The sequence below is a fragment of the Mycteria americana genome, chromosome 9 (assembly GCF_035582795.1).
Source record: "Mycteria americana isolate JAX WOST 10 ecotype Jacksonville Zoo and Gardens chromosome 9, USCA_MyAme_1.0, whole genome shotgun sequence".
In the NCBI taxonomy this organism is placed as follows: Eukaryota; Metazoa; Chordata; class Aves; order Ciconiiformes; family Ciconiidae; genus Mycteria; species Mycteria americana.
This window is the reverse complement of record NC_134373.1, coordinates 24822888-24848170: the sequence shown is the minus strand read 5'-3', so window position 1 is coordinate 24848170 and position 25283 is coordinate 24822888. Positions and strand designations below refer to the sequence as shown.

Below are 25283 nucleotides of genomic sequence, written 5' to 3'. Positions count from 1 at the left end.
ATTTTAATCTGGTCACTTACACGCATCTTGTCCCCAGCTCTCTCCAATGGGTATTTTGGGTGGGGGGAAATAAATAAATAAATAAAACCCCAGGGCGGAACCTGTAACGGTTCGCTGCAACCTGAAAGGCCAAAAGTGACTTTTGGCCTCCATGCCTCTCCTCCAATTGTTCCTATAGCAATTCAAAGGTTATAGGATACACTTCTTAATACGTTTTATCCCTTAGATCATTCTGGAGGTGGCAGGAAGACTGGAGAGCAGCCAAACCAGCACAGCTGACAACTCCCCCAGAACAAAGGGAATTCTGAATCCTGGCTCCTGCACCCCTCTACCTACCGCTACCAAAGCACTAGGTCAGCATTAGAAAGGAGTCTGGAAGGAGCACTCTGCTTTTCGGCAAGCTGAGCACGATGCACGGGTCACAGAGGACGCAGTTACAGCTCCAGCCACGCTGCACTGTCAGCCCAGCCTGGGAGTTCAGAACCCCATACCCACAAAAGCTCAAAACCGGGAGCGGGGTGGCATAGCGGCTCCGTTTGAGACCGTTTTTTCCTATACGTGTAAAATGCAACAAGTGAAGAGATCAGACCTGCACACAAGAGGCACTGCAACCGGCAAGAGGCTCATATGAAATTTTCTTAATTATCAGTGTTATTTAGCATGTGGCAGTTGTAGAAATTGAACACTCACTCTGCCAATCCAGCCAGTTGTACTTTCTTCCGTACGTTGTTTTTCCTAAGAAAGAAAAAACAAACAATCCCACAACAATTATGTTTATTTTACATCAGGCTATGTTTCTACAAAGATAAACATACAGAGATACTCTACTCCTTTCTAGTTTCATTATCAAGCATTGCAACTCTCCCACCTCATTTTTCTTACCTGTGGACACGACCAACTTCCAGTAGCATTTTCAAAGTCACAGACTGTGAGGACTGAAAAATTCTGAATTCTTCTGAGCCACTGCAGACAGATCCTTTCATCTGTCACCCATGTTACAACACTCAAATAATGATCCCTGAAAACAGCAATAGCATTAGATATTTAAAATCCTCTCTGTAATAGCATACTATACAATAGCATTCAGGAATTCACTGCATGAGACTCATCCGGCTATTTTCATTTCAATCTACTCTTCAACAATAAACAATGATGCAAACCTAATTGTGCCATTTTTTTTGCAAATTGTTTTTGCTGCTAGTAGATGCCTTGCTTATTTTCATTCATACAATAAAGAATTAGATAGTTTCCAGAAAGACTGCAATTAAATTCTAACAGACAGATCACTATTCTCTAATGCATGAAATAATAGCTTCTCCAGACTGTTCACAGGCCTTGTACTACGGGAACCTAGAGGAAATTCTTCCAAGTATTAAGTTGTATGGGCCTTAGATTTTGGAATTTTATCTGTAGCTGCATGAAGTCAGTTGCCTGTAAGCACCTTCTGAGTGATACATATCTTTGTTCAATTTATATTTATTTCCATTAGTTAGAATGGAGAGAAAGATCAAACCAAGAACAGATATTACTATTTGAATATTTTACTTCCATCTTCAGAATACCAACTAGTTGACATGAAGAATTGGAGTATCTGAAAAAAAATATATAATTTTCATGAATATTACTATATATTAATTTTTAAAAGGTACCACATAAAATTTAGTGGTTTTGTTTACCATTATGATCTCTTAGATGTACTTGTCTTCTCTTATTTTAGATCTCTCCTATCTCCTGGAAGCCTTATGAACTAAAATAAAACAAACCTCCCCTCCAAGGCAAGTATACATTTTTAACCGGAATTTGCACATTTGACTTAGTTCCAAGTTCATGTTCCCTTTTTCCCCTAAGCTAGTTAACAAAAATGTGTGGGAAATTTTGTGATGAGAGTGAATATCTTCGTGATCGGGGGGGGGGGGGGGGGGAGGGGGGGGAGAACACTACAATTAGCGTGGATGGGTTAAAAATATATGCCAACTGGTTACCGACCACTTTCAGGTTTATTTCTAGATTGCAGTTTAGAAATCATGTTTAAAAAAGGTCTATTTTCACATCCATATTTGACCGGGAAGTTGGTAGGTCATTTAATTGCTACTGTCACTGGCTTCAAACAGTGTGTTTTAGACCAATAATATTATAAAAGCACTCTGCAGGAGCTTGTTTGGAATAAAATGAAACTGCTATTCTTCATGTGCCTGTAATAGTGGTTTCCCTTGTTTTGTAAAAGGGGAATTAGCCCCCCACATTTTGTTCCTTCAAGATGAGAGAAGTTAACAATTCTGGAGACTACAAATTATCCATCAGACAAGATAGACAGTACAAGTTAAAAACAAAAAAATTATTTATTATGCTATTATTATAACAACATAATAAATATTTTAAGGTTATTGTAGAGACTAGGAATGCACCTTCAGTTTTCAACAACCCATGAAACGTTAACTAAGCTGCAATTAAGTCAAGTATAGAGTACAGTAGTGTTGCATTGCCCTTCCTCATTTGCTGCTGAGAAGGGATATTCCTGCAATCACCGTCTGGAGCTCTCTCCTCTGAAGATGACTTATTTTTAGGACAGATCATTTCAGACAAGAAGCATCCATTGCCTTCATCCTCCTGTTAGCCAACAGGAGCCCCCGGTACCCATGATGCTAAAAGTGGTGTTTAAACGCTGTATGGATTTAATGCTGGTCATTCGTGCAAAAAGCGTCAGGTTTGATCTACCATCTTATGTGGCAAAGCGCTGCCATTCCAGATTTTGGCAGCTTTCCTTGACAAATAGTAAAACTTTCCCTCTGAAACGGAAGTGTGCTGGGCCCCCTTCAAACGCGGGGGTACAAGTGCTGCGCGTACAACAAGCTCTGGATGGTGCTGCAACAGGCAAGCATTTGCAGGGGCACTGGCCCTCGAAATCCCCGCCCAGGCAGGTGGGGTGAGGTATGCCACCAATTCCAACTTAGTCTTACTCAGAGTTTAGCTCCAAGGAAGTAAAAATGGACTTTTCCACCACAAAAATTAACCTTTCCTGTCATACGGTGGTATAAATATACATACTGTGCAAATATTCATTATTTTGTGCTTCCAGGAGCAAAACTACCTGACAGCAACGTTGTACATCACTTGCCTTTTCCTACTCATGTACTTTTGCTCTTGCGAAATTCCCCAAGACTTGTTCTGGCCACCTCAACGTATGCAGAATGCACATGCTGAAGCTTAACCATTATTTGGATCAGCCATTGGGAGAAAGAGTAAGTTTCAATCCTTGCACTCATCATTCAAGACTTGATTTATCTCTGTATTAATCCTGATACAGAGTGTTACATTCATTTAAAAATGGATTAAGTCCATACAACTCAGGCCTGAGTTAGCCAGATGGGTACAAGGCTGGAAGACAGATGATGGTTATTCTCCCCAGGTCACACAGCAGCGTTGTTCAGCTTTCGTTAGGTGTTCAAAAAAGGTAAAACATAACTCTAAGACAGCAGAGATCTTAACCAGAACTGACCAAAACATAAAGTGCTTATAATTCTGAGGCAGAAATTCTGGAAAAAAACCGCGCACGACAGCTATGTAACACCTAGCTATCGCAGTGTTACTGTAGAGAAAGGATAAAGAACAACATACTCAAACATTTGCGTATCTCAGTTAACACAGAGATGTTAGTTACGCTGTGGTGAGGACGGAAACGGAATAGCACTGATATTCCAGTTACAGCTTTTTGGCCACCGCATACAAAATGCTGGTTTTATGCACTAGCTAACAGACCTCTTTTGTTTTTTTCTGAAGTTTATCAGTATAACCTGTGCTTCCATACCCATCATGTTTGTAAGTGCAAACCTCTAAAAATTTCCACAATACTGTTAAAAAGAAAAAACAAAACCCAAGATCTGGGATACCAAATTCTGTGTGCATGCATTTTAAATCAATTTAGCTGCTCTTTACAAAATACATTTATATCATGTTGTGCATTTCCAGTGGCATTTTGAGAAATACAATTTTCCATTTACTGTGAGAGGTGCTGTTTTTCACCATGTTTCCAAAGAAAACAAACATTTTAAGTATAAATCTGAAGACAACCATGATACCTTGCCTTAGCAAGGAGTCTGCTTCCAATGAAATCAAATCTTCACTTACCATTAAGGTTTTGTTTTGTTGGTTTCCCCCCCCCCCCCCAGTGAATTGGAATACATATATTATAATTTGATTATACCAAAACTTGCTCATATTAAAGTTGTACTGTGAAATGACTTCACCATAGTTAGACTCCACCGAATGTGATGAGCCAAGAACTTGTCACATTCTGAATATAACATAACATGGAATATGCCATCTATATATAATCACTAGGAGGGATAATCTCTGTGCAGATTTTCTCTGGTAAATCTTGTTGCTACCAGAGCCGCATGACTGGGAAAAACTGCCATATACACTGAATATAGGGTGGTCACACATAAAAGCTCCTCCTCTCCCACCAAAAGAAATAAGCAAACATTTAACCATTATTTCTTACCCTGATCTTATTTCTGCAGGTGGAAAAACTTCAGCAGACTGGACAGCAGGAAGCAATTTGGTATCCACGATAAAGAATCGCACAGTTGGATTTTTAGCTCCTGCCTAAAAATAAAATTTTTCATTGTACTTTTGAAGAGAGAATATTCTTGGTGAAATAAGTGTTTGAAACTACAGACGAAGAAATTACTACAGACAGTCAGGTAGAACCAGCCAACTTCAAACATGTGAAAAGACAAGTTCCTAAATGCAGTTCTAAAGATCGATAAATAAATTATCCTTTGTATTTTTTTTTTATACGAAACTGTTAGTTATGTATTTCTAGATAAGAAAGACTACTACATTTAGAAACATTTGTAACTACATAGGGCTTGCTGTACCCAAAGCAGTATTTGACCGTATCTCGTCCCACGTGCCACACACAGCATCTAACAGTGAATGAAAGCCATTGCTAACAGACAGAAAAGTGCTTCTTCACGGAAACTGATACCTTACATTAAGGGATCAGATAATAGCTGCCTATACAACAAGCAAAGCTGTGACTGCAGCACGCACCCACTATTTCTAATGCAGTGCTACTAGGTGCTGACAGCAATGTAACTGTGTCAGTCAGGGCTGCTTCTCTAGAAGCACAAGTTAACTAGTTAAGTCCTCATCGTAACAGTTCGGTAGCTGTAGTTGACTCATCTCCAGAAGTCAGCAATATTCCAAACAAAAGGGTTTTGTAATAAAAGGTGCAATTTAAATTGGCAGTTCATTCCACACCTGCATCTCTTCACAGGCGCCAGGCTGGGGGCAGAGTCCCTGCAGCCCTCAGTGAGCCCAGCGGCTCGCCGCGAGCATCAGCGACCCCTCCGGGGGAGGCTCCGAGGGGACAGGCAAAGGCCATGGGCTCCTGAAGCTTTGGGAAGGGTAGGGAGTGACCGACCACGGCTGCTGCAGAGAAAGCTGAACTTAGCACAAAGAGGACCGGAGGGTGGCTTTTACACCAGACAAACAGCTGTATCAGCTGAGCGATCGGCTGGCCGTATCGGCTGTTCTGCCCCAGTTCATCAAAAGAGTGAAAACATCTTCCTGAGCTGGCCTGGTTTCAACCCATGTATTCCTTCCCAGCAATGGGGACGCCCAGCATCGTGGTGGTGAGCGTATTATGGAGAGCAGCAATGAGAACCACGTTTGTACTGCGATTCAGCAATTGTTGTACTCCAAGTGTAATTTGTACTTGTATCGTGTCTTAAGCGCATTGCTGCATCGCTCTGCTAAATCAACATCCCACGTAATGTCAAATAACTTCACACAGGTAAATCTTGTATTAAACATTAAACCCTCTACGTGTGGAGTATCTGAAAGAACCTGTTTGGAGCGTACTGGACTCTGACTCACACCATTTAGTCCAGTGCCAACTGTGCCACGAAAAGTGGGCACAAAGTCACGTGGAGAGGAAGGGGGAGGAGGAGGAGGAGCTGCATGCACTAAAGGCTTCACTGTGACAGCTAAAAAGAACTTAGGTGTGGGCAGAGAAACTCCATCAGCAGACTCTTCCCCTTCGTCCCAATATAGGAAGCATCCAACAACTAAAAATGGTACATTAGTTGAAGAAGATTCCATTATCAATAACACATACAACCCTAACACAATGTACATCTGCCAAATACTTTGCACCAACTTTAATTCCCTAAGAGCTTTTTTATCTCAACACCTACTTGTGACCTCAGAATTTTCTGGTGAAACAACAAAACTTTAAATCATACTTTTTTTTTTTTCTTTTTGCTTTCCCCTGGAGATAATAAAATACTTTAACATTGCCAGATGCTGTTGACTTCAGAAAGAGTAATCACAGCAAGCTGTTGAGGAGAGACAGACAATATTTTCATTAGCAGAAACTGATTAAATGAGACTACTCTCTTAATGAAGCTGCAGAACATCATGTTTAATAAATAACACAGACCTTGGGATATGGGATTCTAATGGTCTTTGGATACTGCAAGGTGTCCTCAGAATAAAAGGAATACTCTATAACAGGAACTTCAGTATCATTAAATGCTGCATATGCCACAAAATTGCCATTTGGAGACCACCACAGAGCAAAATGGGTGCCAAACATTTCCTCTGAAAGAGATGAAAACGTGTTTAAGTTATAATTGATACGTTGGCTCTTCTATCCTAGGTAGTGTTCTCATTAGTTTTTAATAGGATTTTTTTTTAATTGAAGTTCAGATACCAAAGTGCCGACTGTTTGTCGGGGTTCTGAATGAGACGTTAGATCAATGCTTACAATCTATCATATGAAGCTAATTCACACGCTATCATTTCCAGTGACACGCTGCAAGTTAGGTGAACTCATTTCTGTTCTTGGATCCTCACACTAGCCAGGTATTAAGCTCAGGTAAGGATGCATGCTTCTGTTAAAATACAGACTTAGATTATTTTGAACTTTTCAATGATAAGAAGTGAGATAACAGTTATAATAAAATAATTACAATAAAACAAAGTTTTTACATCATAATGCAAAGTAAAATATGCTTGATATAGTTACCTTCATAAACCCAATCTGGTATTCCATTAAAAATTTTATTTTCTTCTCCACTGTTAGTGATTTGCACAGATTGTGCTGTTGGTGAAGCTTTTACATAAACATTATTATTCCAAACATATGCCTGCAAAACATCATTGTGATTACAATTACTGTTAGAGTAAATCCTACTTCCTTCCTTTACCTCATCTAGTGGGAAATGTACTTTTACATCAGATGACAAAAACTGCCTTTGAAAGTTGCATTTCACCAAACATCATTGATACTTAACAAACTTGAATGACTAATGCAAATCATGTGTAGCAACTTAACTTCAGGCCTAGACGCAAAAACCAATCAACTGCGATAAATGACATGATTACTGTATCAAGTTTTGAAAACCTTGCTATTCATTTTCTGTTGAAAGACAAGCTTATCTTCCTTCATCAGGAGTTGTTTTTCACTAATTTGTCTTTCAAAGAAAGCCATCAGTACTTTGGTAAAGCGTTGATGGGGGTCTCAGCATTGCTCACAGACCTGCAAAGATGGTGCATTTCTTCAGCAGTGCTCAGAACTCCTCTAGTTTTTGGCACCTGCCTGCCTCTCTAACCACCCCCGTGTTTTCTCTCCAACAACTGAACAACACAGTTTTATTCCACAGCTTCGCTCTGTGATGCAGAAAGCTCTTTTCAACATCTTTTGCTTCTGTGGTTGGGCTCTATAATCCCTATACTACAAGCAATAAGAATAAATAAACACCACATTCTCCTGTGATAGCTCTTTAGTCAGATCCAGCGCTCACCATAGCGAATGCACAAGCCTTGCAAACACAGTGGCTGTCACCATTGCCATGGACTGGGGAGGCGAGGAGGAAGAAAAGGACAGTGGGAAAGAGTACAAGAGAGATTTTGATCCTCTAATCCCTGTTACATGCACGCATCAACACTTCATTGCTTATGGTGTAACAAGGAGGTAAAAATCACAGTGATGACTAAGTAGACAACTGTAATGCTGCGGCCTTTGAAAGGGAGAGCTACTGTCTGCAACTGTAAAAACATGAAGTTCCTGTGCGTTTCTGCGTTATATGGCTACTGGAGCCACTACTACTTTCAGGAAGGCTGTTTCATTAAAGAACAAAACAAAACACACAGAGGGATTTTGGAGTCTTTCCAGCAACAGTAGTCAATTTGGAAACTAGTTCAGCTACTTCATCTAGCAGCAGGAAAGTCCCAAAACCTCAAGGGTACATACAAGTTGAGCTTCCATGTCATGTGTACAAAAGTGACTGTTTATGTAAGTTGCACGTATCTTTACTAACCAGTTTGTGACCAACAGGTGACCAGGATATATATTGTATATCATTAGGCAGTAGTCTGTCATCCAAGATAGAACTGGAAAAACAAAAACAAAATGCAGCTAAGACAAATGAGTGAAATGTCACTTCATTGCAAAATAATGTTAAAACTACATCTCGTATGCAAAAATTACTGACCTGCTGTTGAAATCATAGATGTAATATGAAGCTGTATAGGAATGCCTCCACAACTGCAAAAGAATTATTTTAATGTTAAGAAAATAAATTTCGCCAGGATTCACGTCTCTTACAGTTTGAATTACCTCTGAAACCCTCCTCATGCTTTTGCTTAAGACAGACAGAACACAATGAACGTACAAGGGTAACAAATCTCTGCAAGGTTTAAGAAAAGACTAAAGAATCGCCACCCCTCTGGGGTCATCAAATACTATGACGGAGGCCACTGACCGATTAAGGACAGAGATACAGAGGCCAAAGATGCTGCAGGTTTTCAGAAATCCTTGTAGCTACATGGCAGACTATCGTAGCTACGCACAGTTAATCCTCTTCCTTCTGCCTTACTGGCACACGTGCTGTTTTCTGTCTCATTTTCCATGCTGTATTATTTCACTTGGCATCTTATTGTTTAGTAGTCCTCCCAAGTCCCAGCAGTATTTCTGTAGCAGTTCCTCCAGCTCCAGGGTGACCTATTCCCATTCATATTGCCACAGAAATAAACCCTTTCTCTCAGAAACCCGCCTCTTGAAGTCTGTACCACTCTGTGGACACTCACAGAGAGAAAGATGACGACGATGATGATGATGATAATGCAGACATATTTAAATGTGTTCACTATGTGGGGCTGAAGAGGTTTGATTTAGCCCATGGTGTTGACGTGCTACAATAATGCTACCTTCTATGATGGTTCTTGATTTGTAAGAAGATATAAAACAATAACTTAGTACTACACAACCAGATGGCTATTACATAAGAAGTGTCTACATCCTCATGATTCATTTTGTTACTCTATTTTCTTGCAATAAAGATTAATAATAACATAACTTTCAATCACACCATTATATAAAGGTTAAAAGATCCTGCTTCACCATTAAAATCAAATTAACTCTTATAACTGCAACAAATAAAATACTATAGAGAGATAAATCATGAGTAGAGGGGATGTCTAGGGTGGCTGGAAAAATATAAGGCATTTTGTGGCCACTAATGATGCAGTGAAAAGTCAAACAATTTGAGCAATTCGGAAAGACAAAAGCTAACTGGCTTAGTAGTACCTAGCAAGGAAGCTAAAACGGCAAAAAAAGCGATGACTGAGTGCACGGCTTGTGGCTGGCACAGTGTGAACAGCATTCTCGGACTGCAAAGCCAGAACACGTACACAGAGCTCAGCGACACAGGGCTTGAGTATTTGTACACTGCAAAGGCAGCACTGAGCTTTCTACAAACAAAACAGGCAGCTCTCTAGAAAAAAGGAGGAAACAACAAAGTCACTGGCTTCTCAGTGCACACACTGTAGGGCAAATTATCGCCTCCATTAGGTTTCTGTAACTGTACTCAAGCGGCACACAGAGCCAGGCTTTCATGCCAGCTGGCATAAACGTAGGTTGACCTTTGCTGCATGGTTCAGCACCAAGCCAGGATGAGACATTATGGTGGAGGTTTTTCATGTGCTTGCTGACAGTAGGGAACAAGGACACCCAAGACCACTCCAAGTGCAAGAGGACAGCCTTCTCTTATAAGCACACGCTGCTTTTCATTCACCTCGGTTTTAAATTCTTATGTCCTAACACCCCAATGTAACAACCATATATATACACAGCATATATGTATAAGCATATGTATACAAGCATATCTACTCGTCACTTCTCCTTACCCACACAACTCCTTGGACAGTCATGCCTATCTACTCTTCTAGCTTGTCTCCCCAGATGAACCATCCAGCCCCACTCTCCTTGTGATCTCTCTCAATCCACTTTTTATCCAGCTTCTCTTCTCAAGCAGTCAGATATCTTCTGCCAAGCTCACAGACAACACCAGTCTCTTCTCCTGTCTGCTCAACTTCACTGTTCCCCTGCAGACATCCATCTCATTCATCCATCCTCCTGCACTTCCCTCACACCCTCTCAGCCTCTGCCATCCCTACTTTCAAGACCGCCTTCTCACTCAGTGGTTCCCAAACCTTTATTTCCCCGTTTCATCCTCAGAGAAGTAAAGTGCACTTGTACCTTTGTATAGCTGTACTGCAGTAGAGCAAACTTTTGGTCAGGAGACAATATAACTGTGGTTGCCTTGTATTTATCCTGTCAACAAAGGGCAAAATGAACACATTAAGCACTTTTCCCAAAGAAATGCGCAGAACAAAGTATTAAATTCAATATCTTTCCCAATGTCTGCATATATTATATATAAGTCAACGTACTAATGTCGTATTCGCGAAGACTACTGAGGATGCTCCAGTGTCAGCATTGATACGTAGGACGTCCCCATTAGCTGTTTTGTGAAGATACTGATTTCCTAGAAGGACAAGAGAGCTGCTAATAAACAACAAGTAAAATGCTCATCGGTTACTTCTCTTTTCCCCTTACGTTTTTAAGCAGGAAATAAAATTCAAATAATCTGGTCAATGTCGTGTTTCCCGCTCCTGTAATGAAAAGATGCTTATAGCACAAGAACATTCACAAAATGTAGACCTGGGGCTCACAGCCTCTGCCTTTTGACATCTCTTTCCCTTGGGGCACTAGGCATATTCAAAAGGAAAAGCGCTCTGTATCCTCCTGTTCCGTGACAGCCTGATGCACAGGAAGCTGACACACTTCAGAGTATAACATGCTTCTACAAAAAAGCACAGAAGTAAGTACACTCTTTTAGCAGTAGGAGAATATAGCTTGCCATGTATGTGAACATGTGTCTAAGGGAAAAAAAAAACCCCACAACTCTTTGAGCTACACACCTTTATACAATGGCACCATTAAATAATTTAACTTTTTTTCAGGATACAGTAGTCACCTCAGCATGAAGATACGTGTTTACTGAAGGTACTACATTTTCTTGACATTCATGATCTATGTAGAAATGAATTACCTGAAATCCACTGCAAATTATGTGTTCTGTACTTATAGTCATTGTTCAAGTAATTCTGTAGAGTATATGTTCTTCGTGAATCAGGCTCAGGGTTACTTTCTGAAAGAAAGAGACAGAAGACAGATTTTGATGTTGCTGCAAATTGTTCCATCCCAGCTTCTTAACCTGACTACTAAACTAAGTGGGTTTTTGTTGCTGGTTATTGATGTGTTTTAGCTAACCAGCTCTAAAGTACTAGCAGTGAGAAGGCACTAAAGTTCTACTGCAAGACAAATTCAGCAAGCATAAAATAAAGGAGTACCAGTGACATCACTCAACAAACTCACGTAAAAACTACAGATGCCTTTTCTCTGCTGTACTTTACTTTAAGGTAACAGTAAGGAGCTGTTATGCTCCAAGTAAATGAAAATACCTTTTTGACAGCGACAAAAATAAACAGAAGACCTCTGGCCCTCTTATCTCAGGAAATGCATACTTGTAGTCCTCAAAAATTGAAAAGAAGCGATCTTAGTGCCTTTCTCCCCTATGTTCACTCTGGGAACTTTGCTACAGAGCCCTGACTGCTAATTGATCCGACATCAACTGTGGAGTGGGTCATGCAAAGCAGACACATACATGTTTATGTTTGAGAGTGGTGGACAGGCAAGACTGTCCAGATGAATGAAATGTGGCATCCATGTGAGCAGATGTACAGACTTTGAAAGACACCCTAAAATTAAAGTGGCTGCTGTACGTTATCATGTATTCTGTAATACTGCTGTTCCTGTTCATGAACCCTTCCATTGTGAATCATCTGCTTATCATTAAGCTCAAATTTCAGAAATGTCTCAAATAAAAAAAATCTGAGGATCAGAAAAATTTTCAGGGAAGGTCTAATTAAAAAAAAAATAAATTAAATCACGAATGCTTACCGATAAGCTTATGATGAAATAACTGGTTAAATATTTATCCCTCTCTTGATGTGTTTTTCACCAAGGTATCTTAATGTTTACTGCAACATTACTATTTTGACTGTAAAATTAAAGCCAAGTAACTGGGTTACTATGAAAAGACTAAGTGAAACTTTGAACCCAGTTAAGCTAATGAGTATGGTCATCAGCTCCAGCGCACTGCAGTCAATGTCTATGAAAAATATTTCTTTCTTACTAGCTGCAGTGCACAAGCTACTCTTTCCAAAGTCTGAAAGGTTCAAATAATAAAAATAATTTAAAAAATCACTTTGTGGTCTTTGTGATCTTTTTCCTCTGAAAACAAAGACTACAATTTTTAAATTCAGGTGTGCAATTATCTCCCTGCTTCCTCCCCTGCCTTTTTTTTTTTTTAAAATGGAAACCTAAAAACTACCCTCATACAAGTCTACACAGTCCAGAAGGGAAGTAATTTCTATTTAAACTGGCTAAATATTCTTTTTTTGCTACTACCAGTACAAATCAAAAGACCTAGGATAAAAACAAGTGATAAAAACACCCAAGTACAGACATGGTGACTGCTCAGCCAAGATAATAACGTGCTCCAATCAATTCTGAGAGTCCCAGTCTTTCAGACACTTTTAAACAGACGGCCTCTTCTTTCATTAAGCTGAAGAAGAAAAAGAGTGTAAAGTCCTTGGGGACACACACACACAGAAAAGCACCTCACAATATTTTTGCAGGTTATCTTTCTGCAGATTAAATACATGTGACATCTGGAACACAACAGGAAGATACTTATATTAGCTATTACAGTTCTACTCCTTTTCCAAACAATCAGCACATTGCATATACACAGCCTGTATCTCTCTATATATAGATACAGACTGTATAGCCATTGCTGCAATAAAAGTCAAGAGCCATGACAAACAACGATTTTAGTCTATGATGCTCAGCAAAGGTTAAAAAAATTGCTTGCTCAATTCCATCTGAAATGTGACTGTTCTAAAAAATTACTAGTCCAGATTTCTTGCTCATGAAGTTTCCATGAGAATATTAATTTCTCAGGTTAATTATTCTGTATTAACCGAATATTTAATTTGATGGATTATGAACAAGTGTGCATTTGATATTCATGCACAGTTGTCTAGTTTGGAATATCACTTCTCTCCTTCCTAATTGAGTAAGTGTCATTTTCAATTAGAAGGGCTTCAGAAAGCAACAGAATTCTCTCTTAGAAAAGGAGGAGCAATTTAAGACAGGTGGCTGATGAACAGGTTTAGGGATTTTTCCAAACTGATGAATGTTTTTCCCCCTGGTGACATACATATTTTGCTGAGGTCTCATTACTAAAAATCAGGCCATTATTAAGATTGGTTGGCTGTGTATAAAATTAAAATTTCATTTTCTGTCAACACCTTCCACATAGTAACTGAATATGAAAACATACGCCAAGCTGTAAGGGTATAGTCATAAAAGTTCTAGTTGAAGTTTTTTCTTAATTTGCAAGATAGGCCACTACCAGTATATTCTTACTTATCCACATTATGCCACCAACCACACATACTCAACATACATTGAATTTTGCATTTTGGTTCTTCTTGTTCAGATTCCATTTGGAAAAAAGTGTCAAACAGGTTTATTTTGACAAAATAAAGTAGTTGTTGACATTCAAGAGCATTTTATTGGCTTTGAAGATTGGATACAGGTCAATGTATGTTCATATTTTAGCAAAACAGCTTCTTTCACTCTTAGGTTCCTCAGAGAGGCTGTGAAGGCTGAATTTTCTTGCTATTTTTCTTTTTTGACTATTTCAGATATAGACTTAGTTTTCAAAATTCCAAATGACTAGCTCTTCACCTCTATCCTACTCTCACCCCCAGCAGCACAAACATATTTCCACTGTCATAATGATACACTGGAAATATAATACATCATAATACCCCTGTTACAACAGCAGAAACTTAAGTAAGTCCTTCTGGGAAGAAGGCTCTTAACCTTTTATTAAGTAGCAGTCATATGAAGTTGATAAACAGTTTTGTTTCAATTTTGGATTTTTTTTTTTTTTTAATGTCACCCTTTCTCAAGAGAAAAATTGAGTCGGTTTCTGTAGGTGTAAGGTGCAAAGTAAACAAGAATTTAACTATTGTGTAAGGTTTATGGTATGACACATCACCATACCAACATCTAAAGTTGTTGACAAATTACTTTTGGTATATGTATTGTTTATTCCCCAGTGTCATGGCACATTTTACTAATTTCCGTATGTAATAAAAAAAGAGCAAGAAATTATGTAACCAACTCAAAAGAGATGGAAATCTATAAAAGCAGTAATAACTGAAGCTTTACTGCATGCTCACCACTACCAAGAGAGAGACTGGAAGAACCACAACAAGGGAAAGACGAGTACAAGCATGATGCTCAGCAATAATGAGAAACAAAGGGATAGAGAAATGATAAAAATCAGAAAAGGTGAATGAATATCACCATTTTTAAGTGACAGCAGAACAAGAGCGAGAATGATCTGCACTCTAAGAATGTAATTTAGGAGCAGCGTGAGAGATGCAAGAAGGGAAACCTGACTGATTCAGTAGTTAGTCAGAAAAATAAGTGACATTTCAGGCTATTTTTTCCAAACCTTCCCTCTCCCCTGTTTCTCTTCCAATGTGTGTAAAAAAGCACTCAAAAACCTTCCCCCCTACACTCAAGCCCCCAGTTATTGCCCGAGATATGCAACAATTAGAGCACAGAAATGGATTCCCAGCAAAGAAGAAAGTAAAAATGACTCTGCTGGGTCGGGCCAAAGGTTCACTTCACCCAGAAGCCCATCCGATTCCCAGTGGCTGATAGTGGCCACCCAGGAGAGACCATAACCAACGGGTGAGCGCCGTGACACCTCCCGGGACAGGTCACCCAGGCGTCACGGCCTGGGAGTCATCCAGTCACCCAGTACGTTCCCCAGAGGGAGGTAATCGTTAACTTTGTAATCAATAGCTCTGGAGTCCCTCAAATTTGCCCCACCTCATGCAAAGCAAGGAAATAAAAATAGCAGAAGTGTTCTACAGATAGCAATACACTGCTGGTAAAGCTTTTAATATTACATTACTCAGTATTTGAACTAGGGTAGATAACCAAGTTAAATGACAGTTACAGAAGTCAAGGACATATAGCAGGAAAACATTTCAATTCTCTATCTGTTCCTTCATTAACTAGAAAAGTAATATATCCACATGCAACATGAAGACTACAAGGATCCTGTAATGCAGAGCAAGGTGCATGAATACATGGTGAAAAGAGAATAGTTAGAACAGTCAGATTCAAGCTGAAAGACTGTTTGCTCAGACAAGTCTACAGCATACTCACAACATGGTAATTAACCTGCTGTATCTCTCATACAACTTTTTTGGAGAGAATTTCAGCCATGGTTTTGATTAAAGTCCTTTGAAGCTAGGTTACTGGAATTAACCACTGCTCACCATTTATATAATGGTTCTCTAAAAAAAACACCCAGAGTCAACATTCTTATCTAAACCTTAATTTTTTAATCTAGATTCAAGGAGATTCTACTTCAAAGATCAATTTCTGATCCATAGATTTAAATTCCCTTACAGATTTTCTAGCTTTCTCCCTAAACACCCTTAAACCTAATGCCTTTCAGAAACTGGAATCACACAGGATCCCTTATTCCCAAGAAAACCGTGACAGATCACAGCTGCCAGGTTCATTCACCTTGTGGCACAGGTCTTCAAATAAGATGGTTGTATACCAGCCAGAAGCCTCTCTGTATTTTAAACATACTGTTCAGCTGCAAGCAGAGTGTTGACATTGGCAATAGACACTCCTCCACACCACCCAGCCAGAAATTTGCTCAGTTCAGGACAGAAGGCAGATAGGATAAATAGGCAAAGACTGTAGATATGACCATCCCCAACAGAACAATGATGAGACCCATTTGGAGACTTTTATTTCCTTTTCTTTCCAGTTACACATTAACACAGCTGTGAGGAAGCTCTGCAACTTCATCTCTCTTGCGTCCTTGAAGCACAAAGCTGTCTCAGCAGTCCCAACGTTCTTCAACTTCAAACCCAGGATGACAACAGGAACTTTCTGGACTTCTACTGCCAGTAACCCTTATCTCTATTTAGGGTAGCTTTCTACCAGCCACTACTAATACCCAACACATCAGGTAGGCACCAGGCTCACAGAGTACCCTCAGGCACCTTAAGGTCATTAACTTCCCCAGCACCTGCTGTGCTTTTCCAGCCTCCGCTAGGCACATTTCTATCAAAAGACCACAGAAGCCCACGCATAGTGTCATCTAACCATGACAGTGATGAGCCTTCTCATTTAGTGAATATATCACCCTGGGAGAATTAGACCTCTAGGTGAAGGAACCTGGTTTGTGACCAGACAGTTGTATAGGACCCCGCACTATAAGGCTGTTTATGACTTGTGCATGCCAGCAGAACGATACCAGCTATCGCGCTGCCTCCCTTCTGCTCTCAGCACTGGCTACACTTTTCTCTAGCTCCTGGCCCTCCTGCCCAGCTGGCCGTAACAAGAACTGCTGTTAGAGAAGAGGTAATGGTGTATGGCCACTGGATGTTTCAATCTGCCTTTTGCATGGAAAGTTACAGGAGAAAAAAAATGGGTGAAGCATAAGTAAATGGGTAAGGGAATCACGAGCAGACAGACCACAATTTTTTAGAAAATTCTCATGCTTTAAGGGTAACCACTTGCTACTGTAGTCACCTCTTGAATAGGTCCTCAAAGCATAGCAATGCTTTCATCAAAAGACTTCAAATACAACCCCCAAGGCTGTTTTGAGATTAAACTGTTTGATGCAAGCAGCCCCATGTGGTTATTAAATATAAAATAAGGTGGCAAAGTAGGCAGTGGGTATAAACAAAAAGTATAGAATTTTGTACACAGTTCTGGCTGAAGACCCTCAAGGTAAATACTGAAGGGCTGCACCCAAAATTAGGGAACCCTTTTGCAAATGTAAGTCTGCAGTATTTGCCCATGCTAAACGGCTGCAAGAGGAGAAGCAGAAGTTCCACTTGCCAGGCCTCCAGCCCAGCCAACAAGCCAGAACTCCTCTGGAGCAGCAAAATTTCACAACCTTTCACAGCACTGGAGCCCATTTATCAAACTAATTCTGTGCTGCATGATTACTAAGCTTATGGAATGAAAGTACGTTGAGAAGCATGGCGGGGAGAAGAGCAGCAGGCCAACAGTAAGAAATCCATACTCGAAATCATCTGTGTATATCAGTAATCATCATTTTCACTCCCTGCACAATGCTTGAACCCTTGGGATGAAATAAAGGCTTGATTGCAATTACAATGACTTTTACCAGAACAGACTTTGATTTCACACAGTCACAGTCATGTGAGCTCCTCCTCTTCCCCACTGCCCCTCAATTTTGCCACCTTTCATTTTGTACTCAGTCCAGCACCTGTACTGTCCCAGCAGGCATCCTCAGCTGACTCACATGCCCTGAGGTCGCTCATAAAAGCCATATAATCAAACTGCCAGTGATTAAGTGTTCTAACCTATAAAGCGCTAATTACATGTGCACCACCTGTACACTCCCAGCTAACAGAAAACATTTGTTTAGCACCCTTCAGACAAAAATTCAAAAGCACCCTGCAGTTCCCGAACTATAATGGTCACACTTGTTATTCAGGTGTTACTGCTGGCCCGATTTGGGAAGAGACAGGAATTCAGGTTTTTGAACTGGGACCTCTCCATCTCAGTCTTTATTTTATCCAGAGGGACCTAGTGAACTACCTGGGTGTGCTAGGTAATTTCCCCCACATTAATTTGAGCCAACAGTAAAAAGACTGACACATTGCCCTACTCTTTTACAACCAAAATGATGCAAGCCAAGGCTGACAGCATGGTGATACTCTGTATGTCATCCAACAGAAGTGTTCCTTTAAAGTAAGATCTATTTACTATATACTCAATGACGGATTCTAAATTGCAGCCACTTCTACAGCAAAAGGATTCCTATGCTATAATTTATGAAAGAAGAAAAGCCATTTGATTTTCAGTAAGACGTAGCATTGACATTAAGGAAGACGAGACCAACTCTTCAGCAGAGTTCGGGCCTGCATACTGAATTCTTTCACTGGGTGTTATGCCTGCACACATGCATCTGATAAGCTATCAAGACTCTCTTTCTTGCTCTTCTCAACTTCTGAAACTAAGAGCATTTTCTGCCACCTCAAAAATCGCTTTTTTGAAGTAAGTGGCAAAAAGCTGCCCAAAAATAACAGAAAAGAGAGTCAGCATCCACTGATGCAAGTTTTAGCCCTGAGGGTATGTAATTCAGATATCTGGACTTTGAAAATCTAGTTTTTAATGACTTTGATATTAATAATGACAGAGCTGAATTGCAAAAAAGTTTAATGTACATTACGCCGTATGAACACTAGTGACACAAGCTTTGCCTCTTTAATTGACATACAAAAAACCCACCAGAACCTTCTGTGCACGTAAGCAATTGCTGTGTCCGTTTCTGAACACACTGTCAAGATCAACATACGCGTCTTCACACTTCGTGGGGTGCACCTCACAAAGAGAAGACCACCAAAGGTCTAGTCCAGAAAACACTTTGTTTCCTTAGAGTTTACAGTGCTGAATGCTACCTATCACGACTGATCAGCTGTTAATTGTAAGAACACAAAAAGAGAGATTAACCTGCAGCTCTGTCCTACCAGCTGGAAGCAATGCATTGCCTGATGAGGATTTAATACTGTTTCCCATTAACATCCAGAGCTACAAGGACAACCCGGAAAGTACAAACTGATCAGAGTCCAAAAATGCATTCCAAATCTCTTCCTACTTTTCCAACCTCTGTAACTGTGCTGGGTATATAATTTCACTCAATGATGTTAACAAAAGCTGTGCAAACAAACCAAATTAGAGAGACTATAATCTTATCTCTTCAACACACCCTCGAAAATTGACTAACTGGAATTTTACTGCTGGTTCTCCAGCCTTCAGATGCGATAGGAAAGGAAAATGTTGAAAACGATAATGCTTATAACTAGCATTTTATCAGCTCACACGGGACTCAAGGGACTTCTCCCCCCGCGTCCCCCATCCTCCCCGGTGAGGCACCTTCTTGCCGAAGTACCTCCAGTTTCCCAGGAGCTCCAGCTCTATCAGCCCGCTTCCCTAAAGCACAAACTTTCAGCAAAACTTTCCCCCCGCTGCAGCGGCCGTCGCGGCTGCGGATCCCCCGAGCCCGGCAGAGCCCGAGCCCGAGCCCCGGCGGCCGCGGGGAGCCGCCCGCCGCCCTCCCCTCCCGGCCCCGCCGCGGACTTACTGCCGGTGAGCAGAGCCAGGGGCACGGCGATGACCGTGACGACGACGGCGACCGCCAGGATCCCCAGCAGCCACTTCAGGAAGGTCTGCAAGGACAAGTCCCGTCAGGCGGCAGCCGCGGCCGCGCAGGGCCACCGCGCGCTGCCGCCCACCCGCGCCCCCTCTCCCTAACCCACCTTCATGGCGCGGCGGGGCCGGGGCAGCGGAGCGCGGCAGCGGAGCGGAGCGAGGCGAGGCGGAGCGGGGCAGCGCGGCGGGCGGGGCCGGGCGGGGCCGCTGCCCTGGGCGCAGGAGCCGAGCGGAGCCGAGCCGCCGGCCGGTGGCTGTGCCGGCCTGCCGCCGCTGCCGGGGACTCTCCCGGTGAGCGGCGCTGGGCGCCGGGGCGGAGGGGGCCGGGGGCGGCTGCCGCTCGCAGGAAGCGGGCAGCGCCAGGCACCGGGTCTGTGCGAGGTCTCGGGCTTCGTGCTCGCTCCGCGGCCTCGCGTGCTGGGTTTGGAGCTGCGGTTTCTCCCTCAGTTCAAACACTTCGAGCGCGGTGACACAGCTGTACGCGAAGGAGGAGGGGCCTTTGACACTGAAAGGATTTCTGTAGGAAATCAGATAACGGCCACACAGAGGTCCCAGAAGTGAAGTGAAATGCCTTCAAACGCTAACGGCAGAGCTCCTAAGGCTTTGATAACACCAGCATTTCTTGCAAAGTTTCTGCTCTTTCAACTCCTTTCTCTGGCAATCGAGTCATGGAAAGGCTGATAGAATTGCAGGAAGGGCTTAGGTTTGTTTCTTTGGCACTGGTTCTTGGCGTAAATGACAGAAGGATGTGTAAGTCTGCAAAATGGAATTTTAAATTGAGACCAGAAAATGGAAGTATAGGATAAAAGTTTAAAATTTACCTCTGAAGATGACCGTGTTTATCACATCAGACAATTCCATTTCCAAGGAGAATTTTGAGTATGTGTTGAGGTAGTAGGAGTAATTGGTGGCAAAGACTGAGAATAACCTGTAAATCAAAACTACAAAGCATTTGATTGTTTAAAAAGCTGAGCATCACCAAGTAGTCAGAAAGCTGTGGAGTTTCCGGAATTATTTTAAGAGAAGAATTCTAGCCTCAGAAAAGTAATTATTGAGTGATGTGGTTTGTGCTTTTGGTTTGGTCCCTCTCAGCTTTTTTTCCCTCTATTTGCAGAACACTAGCAGTTATCAGAGAGATGTAGGTATTTTACAACTTCAGAAATGGAACAGAGAAAGTACATAGTCCGCCAAAGCAAGAGGAAGAGACTTGAAGCCAAGGGAGACAGCAAATGTTCTCAGTCTTGCCTTCAAAATACTTGTCAGAGCTTTCAGTAAAGTTGTGCTGCTTGTTCCTTCATCCCACCTCTGCAGATTGAGCACAGCATTTAGTATTTTGCTGCTGTTTCTTAAGTAATCTGTATCTGGAAGTGGGTTAGTAACTTTTCGTGATAGATATATCTCCTTTAGAGTAACCCAAAGTATTTACAAACATGAAGGGTTTGTCTATGTGGAAGGTAATAGACTTCATCTAGATATAAACTTATGCTCTGCTCACTATTGTATACGATGCTCCTTGAAGTTAGTGGTTACTACTAGTTACGAATTTACACTGTACTAGCTATATCGGTTTCCCTTAGAAATACCATTAATATGCCCTGACAGTGGTTCCATGCAGCTCAGTGTAAGTTTACAACGGAGGATCTAATGTGCTGCAAATTCACAGCTTGCTTAGCACTGATTTCTGTGTATAGATAAGTCCACTGCTATGAAGTAAATAATGGTGAAATGGCAGTCTTTTACATTACTTTTCAAACTAGTATCCCATATATGCTGTGAGATGCATGACCAGAGTTTCAGAATGTCTTACAACTCCACTTAAATATCTATCTGGTATACTGTGCACTCGCTCATCTTGCCAACAACAATGAAAAAGAAAAACAAAACACCCCCCCACACACACACCAATTAGTCCACCAGTTCATCCTGGGGTGAATTTTCCTTTTCCCAGTGAGTAGGAATCACAACATATACGTAAATCAGCCAATCTGTGCTTTGTTTTCTAAATATTTAAGTAGTGATCATCACTGTGTCTCAGAGTATAGTACAATCAAATTATGATCTCAGTCTTGTGATAAAATGTACCTGAATGTTACAAAGCTTTTCGTAGCCAAGTTGCAGTTTAATAATGTTTTGAGAGATTATCTGCAAGGTTTTAATGCTCCTCAGTGGTTAATTCTAAGAAGGGAAAAAAAACCTGTGCTGACAAAGCATATGCCTAGCTTCTGCTAGTTTCAGTGGGTACCCAATTTTAAGTACCTTTGGAAATCTGGATTCATGTATCTAGACCAAAATGTCTAATAATCTACAGTGCTTCTGACTCTGGTCATGCCAGAGAGGCTTATGGGACCTGATTCCGTACTCAGAACCACCTGAGAGATCCAGTAAGAGTCAATATAGCAGAGTATGTTTTCCATTTAGTTGCAATAGTTCCTAGCAGTGATTCTTTATAGCTTGGAAAAATCTCAAGTTCCTCCTGTCTGATCAAAATACCCATGGTCCCAAAAATGATTGTAATGGTTGTGCTTCTAGTGCTCTGTCAGATTGTCTTTTTTGATACCCTGAGACTTAAAAAGTTGCTCCAGCTAAATATTTCAAATTACTTCATACCATGGTGTTCTATTGCAATCAGATATGTATTAATATGATGCCAAGAGATTAACGAAATGAATATCCAGCAGTGGCTGCTACACAATAAAATTTGAACATAGCTGTTCATCATATTGTATGCTGAACACAAAGGTATTCATAAAGAAGTTGTATGATTAAGAAGAGCTACTTACTAGGAAGAATGAAAATACAGCTTTCAGCCTGAAGGTTGGCTTTCCCAAACACTTGGTGGATCTGCCAGATGTGATGTCTCCTTCAGACTTCTAGCCTCAGTGAAACTCAAGACTTTGTTATAAGTCTGTTTATATATTTGAGTCTTTCCTCCAGAAATATTTGGAGAAGTCAAACAGGAAAAATGGAAAACATAAGGTCTCTCTGCAGAACAAAAAAAAAATTATTGTTTGTGACTAAAATGTATACAGTCTACTTTACAGGTGCAATAATGTGTTCCAGATGTCTCAATGTGTGGCTACGGGAGAGAGAATATGTGCTCGAGAAAGTTTTATACTGATTCAGTGGCTCACTTCAAATGTGCTGTGAGGAAGAGAAGGCAAAAGTGCTATTAGCACTGAGGAGTGTTCAGCTTGACTAAGTGTGTCTTTTGATACCAAATATATTAAAAATGTCTTTTTTTCAGAAATAATTTTTTTCTGTTTCTTTGCATTTTGAGGCTGAAATGGCATAAGGACAGTTTTGTAATTCATCATTACACTGGTTCTGTTTGAGAGGATTGTGAAGAGAGTGTTAACTGTAAATCAGGAAAGCAAATGAGAAAAAAACCCGTTTTCTGTGGTTATGTCACTGGGACAACCTTTTCAATGTGGCTAATAGCGGCTGTTCTTTCCAGTTTATAGAATCATAGGATGGTTTGGGTTGGAAGGGACCTTTAAAGATCATCTAGTCCAACCCCCCTGCCATGGGCAGGAATGTCTTTCACTAGACTGGGTTGCTCAAAGCCCCATCCAGCCTGACCTTGAATACTTCCAGTGATGGGGCATCTACAGCTTCTTCGGGCAACCTGTTCTGGTGTCTCACCACCCTCATTGTGTGTGTGTAAAGAAAAAAAAAATCTTCCTTATATCAACCTAAATTGGATATAATCTAATCTAAAACTATTGCCCCTTGTCCTGTCACTACAGACCTTGGTAAAAAGTCCATCTCCATCTTTCTTATAAGCTCCCCCTTATTTACTGAAAGGCCGCAATACAGTCTCCCTGGAGCCATCTCTTTTCCAGGCTGAACGTCCCCAACTCTGTCTTTCTTCATAGGAGAGATGTTCCAGCCCTCTAATAATTTTCTCCCTCCTCTGGACCTGCTCCAGCAGGTCCATGTCTGTCTGTACTGGGGACCCCAGAGCGGAATGCAGTACTCCAGGTGGGATCTCATGAGAGTGGAGTAGAGTAGGAGAACCACCTCCTTTGACCTGCTGGCCATGCTTCTTTTTATGCAGCCCAGGATATGGTTGGCTTTCTGGGCTGCAAGTGCACACTGCTGCCCCATGTCCAATTTTTTCATCCACCAGTATCCCCAAGTCCTTCTCAGCAGGGCTGCTCTCAATCCCTTCATCCCCCAGTCTATAGTGATACTAGGGATGGCTCTGAGCCAAATTACTGATCAAGTGCAGTTTTCTTTCCAAATAACAAAGCTGCATTTTTGTCAGGTATTGCTAAATGTATAGAAGCACTGCTAGAATTTCTTTATTGAGCGTATGTATATAATATAGGTGTATAATTTTGAATCATCCTTTGCAGAAGGACATGCTGCCATAATAGCAATTTGTAGCTCAGTATGATTAAGGGAGACTGTCTTCATTCCTTGGCTGATTCTGACAGTAGCTGCAAAACAAACTAGTGATTTCCAAAGTCTGTCTCCAGAATGTTACTCTCCAAAGCAAAGAAAAATGAAGTTACGTTTCTCAGAAACCCATCTTTTATAACCCGAGCTTACTGGAAGGCAGCAAACAATTCGCAAGGGTGCACTAATTCCAAACATTTATCAATCAAACTAAGCTTTTTAAGTAAAGTTAACTACTTGTTGCTTTGAACAGGGCGTCACTGCAGTATTACTAATACTCTAAGTTGTTTCTTTTCCAGTTTGTCTAACTGTCACTTTACCTCTGGTTTCCTAATGCAGTTCCTGCAGTCACTGTAAACTCTTTTCAGTTAGGGGGGAGTTGGCAACCAGTGTATCAAATGCAGAAGTCTTCCATTTGATTTGGGGCTAATGGTTTGTTCATCTATTGCTGCAGGAACATCTGCTCCTCTTGCAAATAATTCCTTTTGAACTTGCAATCCTTTATCTGTGCTGAGAGCTCCTGCTGGAGCTTGCAAATGCTTATGAAGCTGTTTAATCCATCATATTTTGTATGTACTTCTGCATAAGTCGGAATGTGCTCTGTTCTGTGACCTGACCCTAATCTGAAGTGAACTTGCTCTTTATTGGGGAAAGCTGATGCAGAGGTTTAAGTCCTCACAGTTAAGCATTCACAGTTCTTTAGTATCATCATGCTTGCGGCGCCCCACTGCACTACTCCCTGTAGTTCAACCTTTCTAACCTTCATCCCTGCATGATATTAAACTGTGGTGTTTCCAACAGACTGTAGTTATGAGTTATTGAATACTGTTGACTTAATTTGCTGCTTAGACCCTCACTCCATTTAAAAAAAAAAAAAAATTACTTTTCTGTTACCTAAGAGAAATTCCCTGGGCATACAGGTAGAGGTAGTAAACTGATATGGCTCTGGAGATTATACCAGATAAACATTTAGAGTTTCTGCTCCCCAGTCCTTTGGACAAATGAAGTTCTACAAGATTTTCACGTGGAGCTTTGTCTGCTGTTGTCTCCCATGCGCTTGCTCTCGCCCTTTGGGGGATTTTCAACATGCAGACACCTGCTGGGAGAGCAACACAGTAGTGTGCAAGCAGTCCAGGGTTTTCTAGACTTACTTTAGTCAAAC

The 25283-nt window shown here is 41.0% G+C and overlaps 1 protein-coding gene across 1 annotated transcript in view; it reads right to left on the bottom strand.

Annotated features, from left to right (window-relative positions):
* DPP4 (dipeptidyl peptidase 4) overlaps positions 1 to 20066 on the bottom strand; it is a 41377-nt gene extending 21311 nt beyond the window's left edge. The window contains exons 1-12 of the mRNA XM_075511886.1: positions 19828 to 20066; positions 19653 to 19737; positions 11406 to 11504; positions 10744 to 10838; positions 10550 to 10624; positions 8505 to 8557; positions 8331 to 8403; positions 7037 to 7157; positions 6449 to 6609; positions 4502 to 4605; positions 883 to 1018; positions 691 to 735 (exon numbers count right to left, since the gene is read on the bottom strand). Coding sequence (XP_075368001.1) covers positions 691 to 735; positions 883 to 1018; positions 4502 to 4605; positions 6449 to 6609; positions 7037 to 7157; positions 8331 to 8403; positions 8505 to 8557; positions 10550 to 10624; positions 10744 to 10838; positions 11406 to 11504; positions 19653 to 19737; positions 19828 to 19833 — 1053 coding nt within the window. The 5' untranslated portion in view covers positions 19834 to 20066. The remainder of the gene's footprint in view (positions 1 to 690; positions 736 to 882; positions 1019 to 4501; positions 4606 to 6448; positions 6610 to 7036; positions 7158 to 8330; positions 8404 to 8504; positions 8558 to 10549; positions 10625 to 10743; positions 10839 to 11405; positions 11505 to 19652; positions 19738 to 19827) is intronic.
* Positions 20067 to 25283: the final 5217 nt, after the last annotated feature.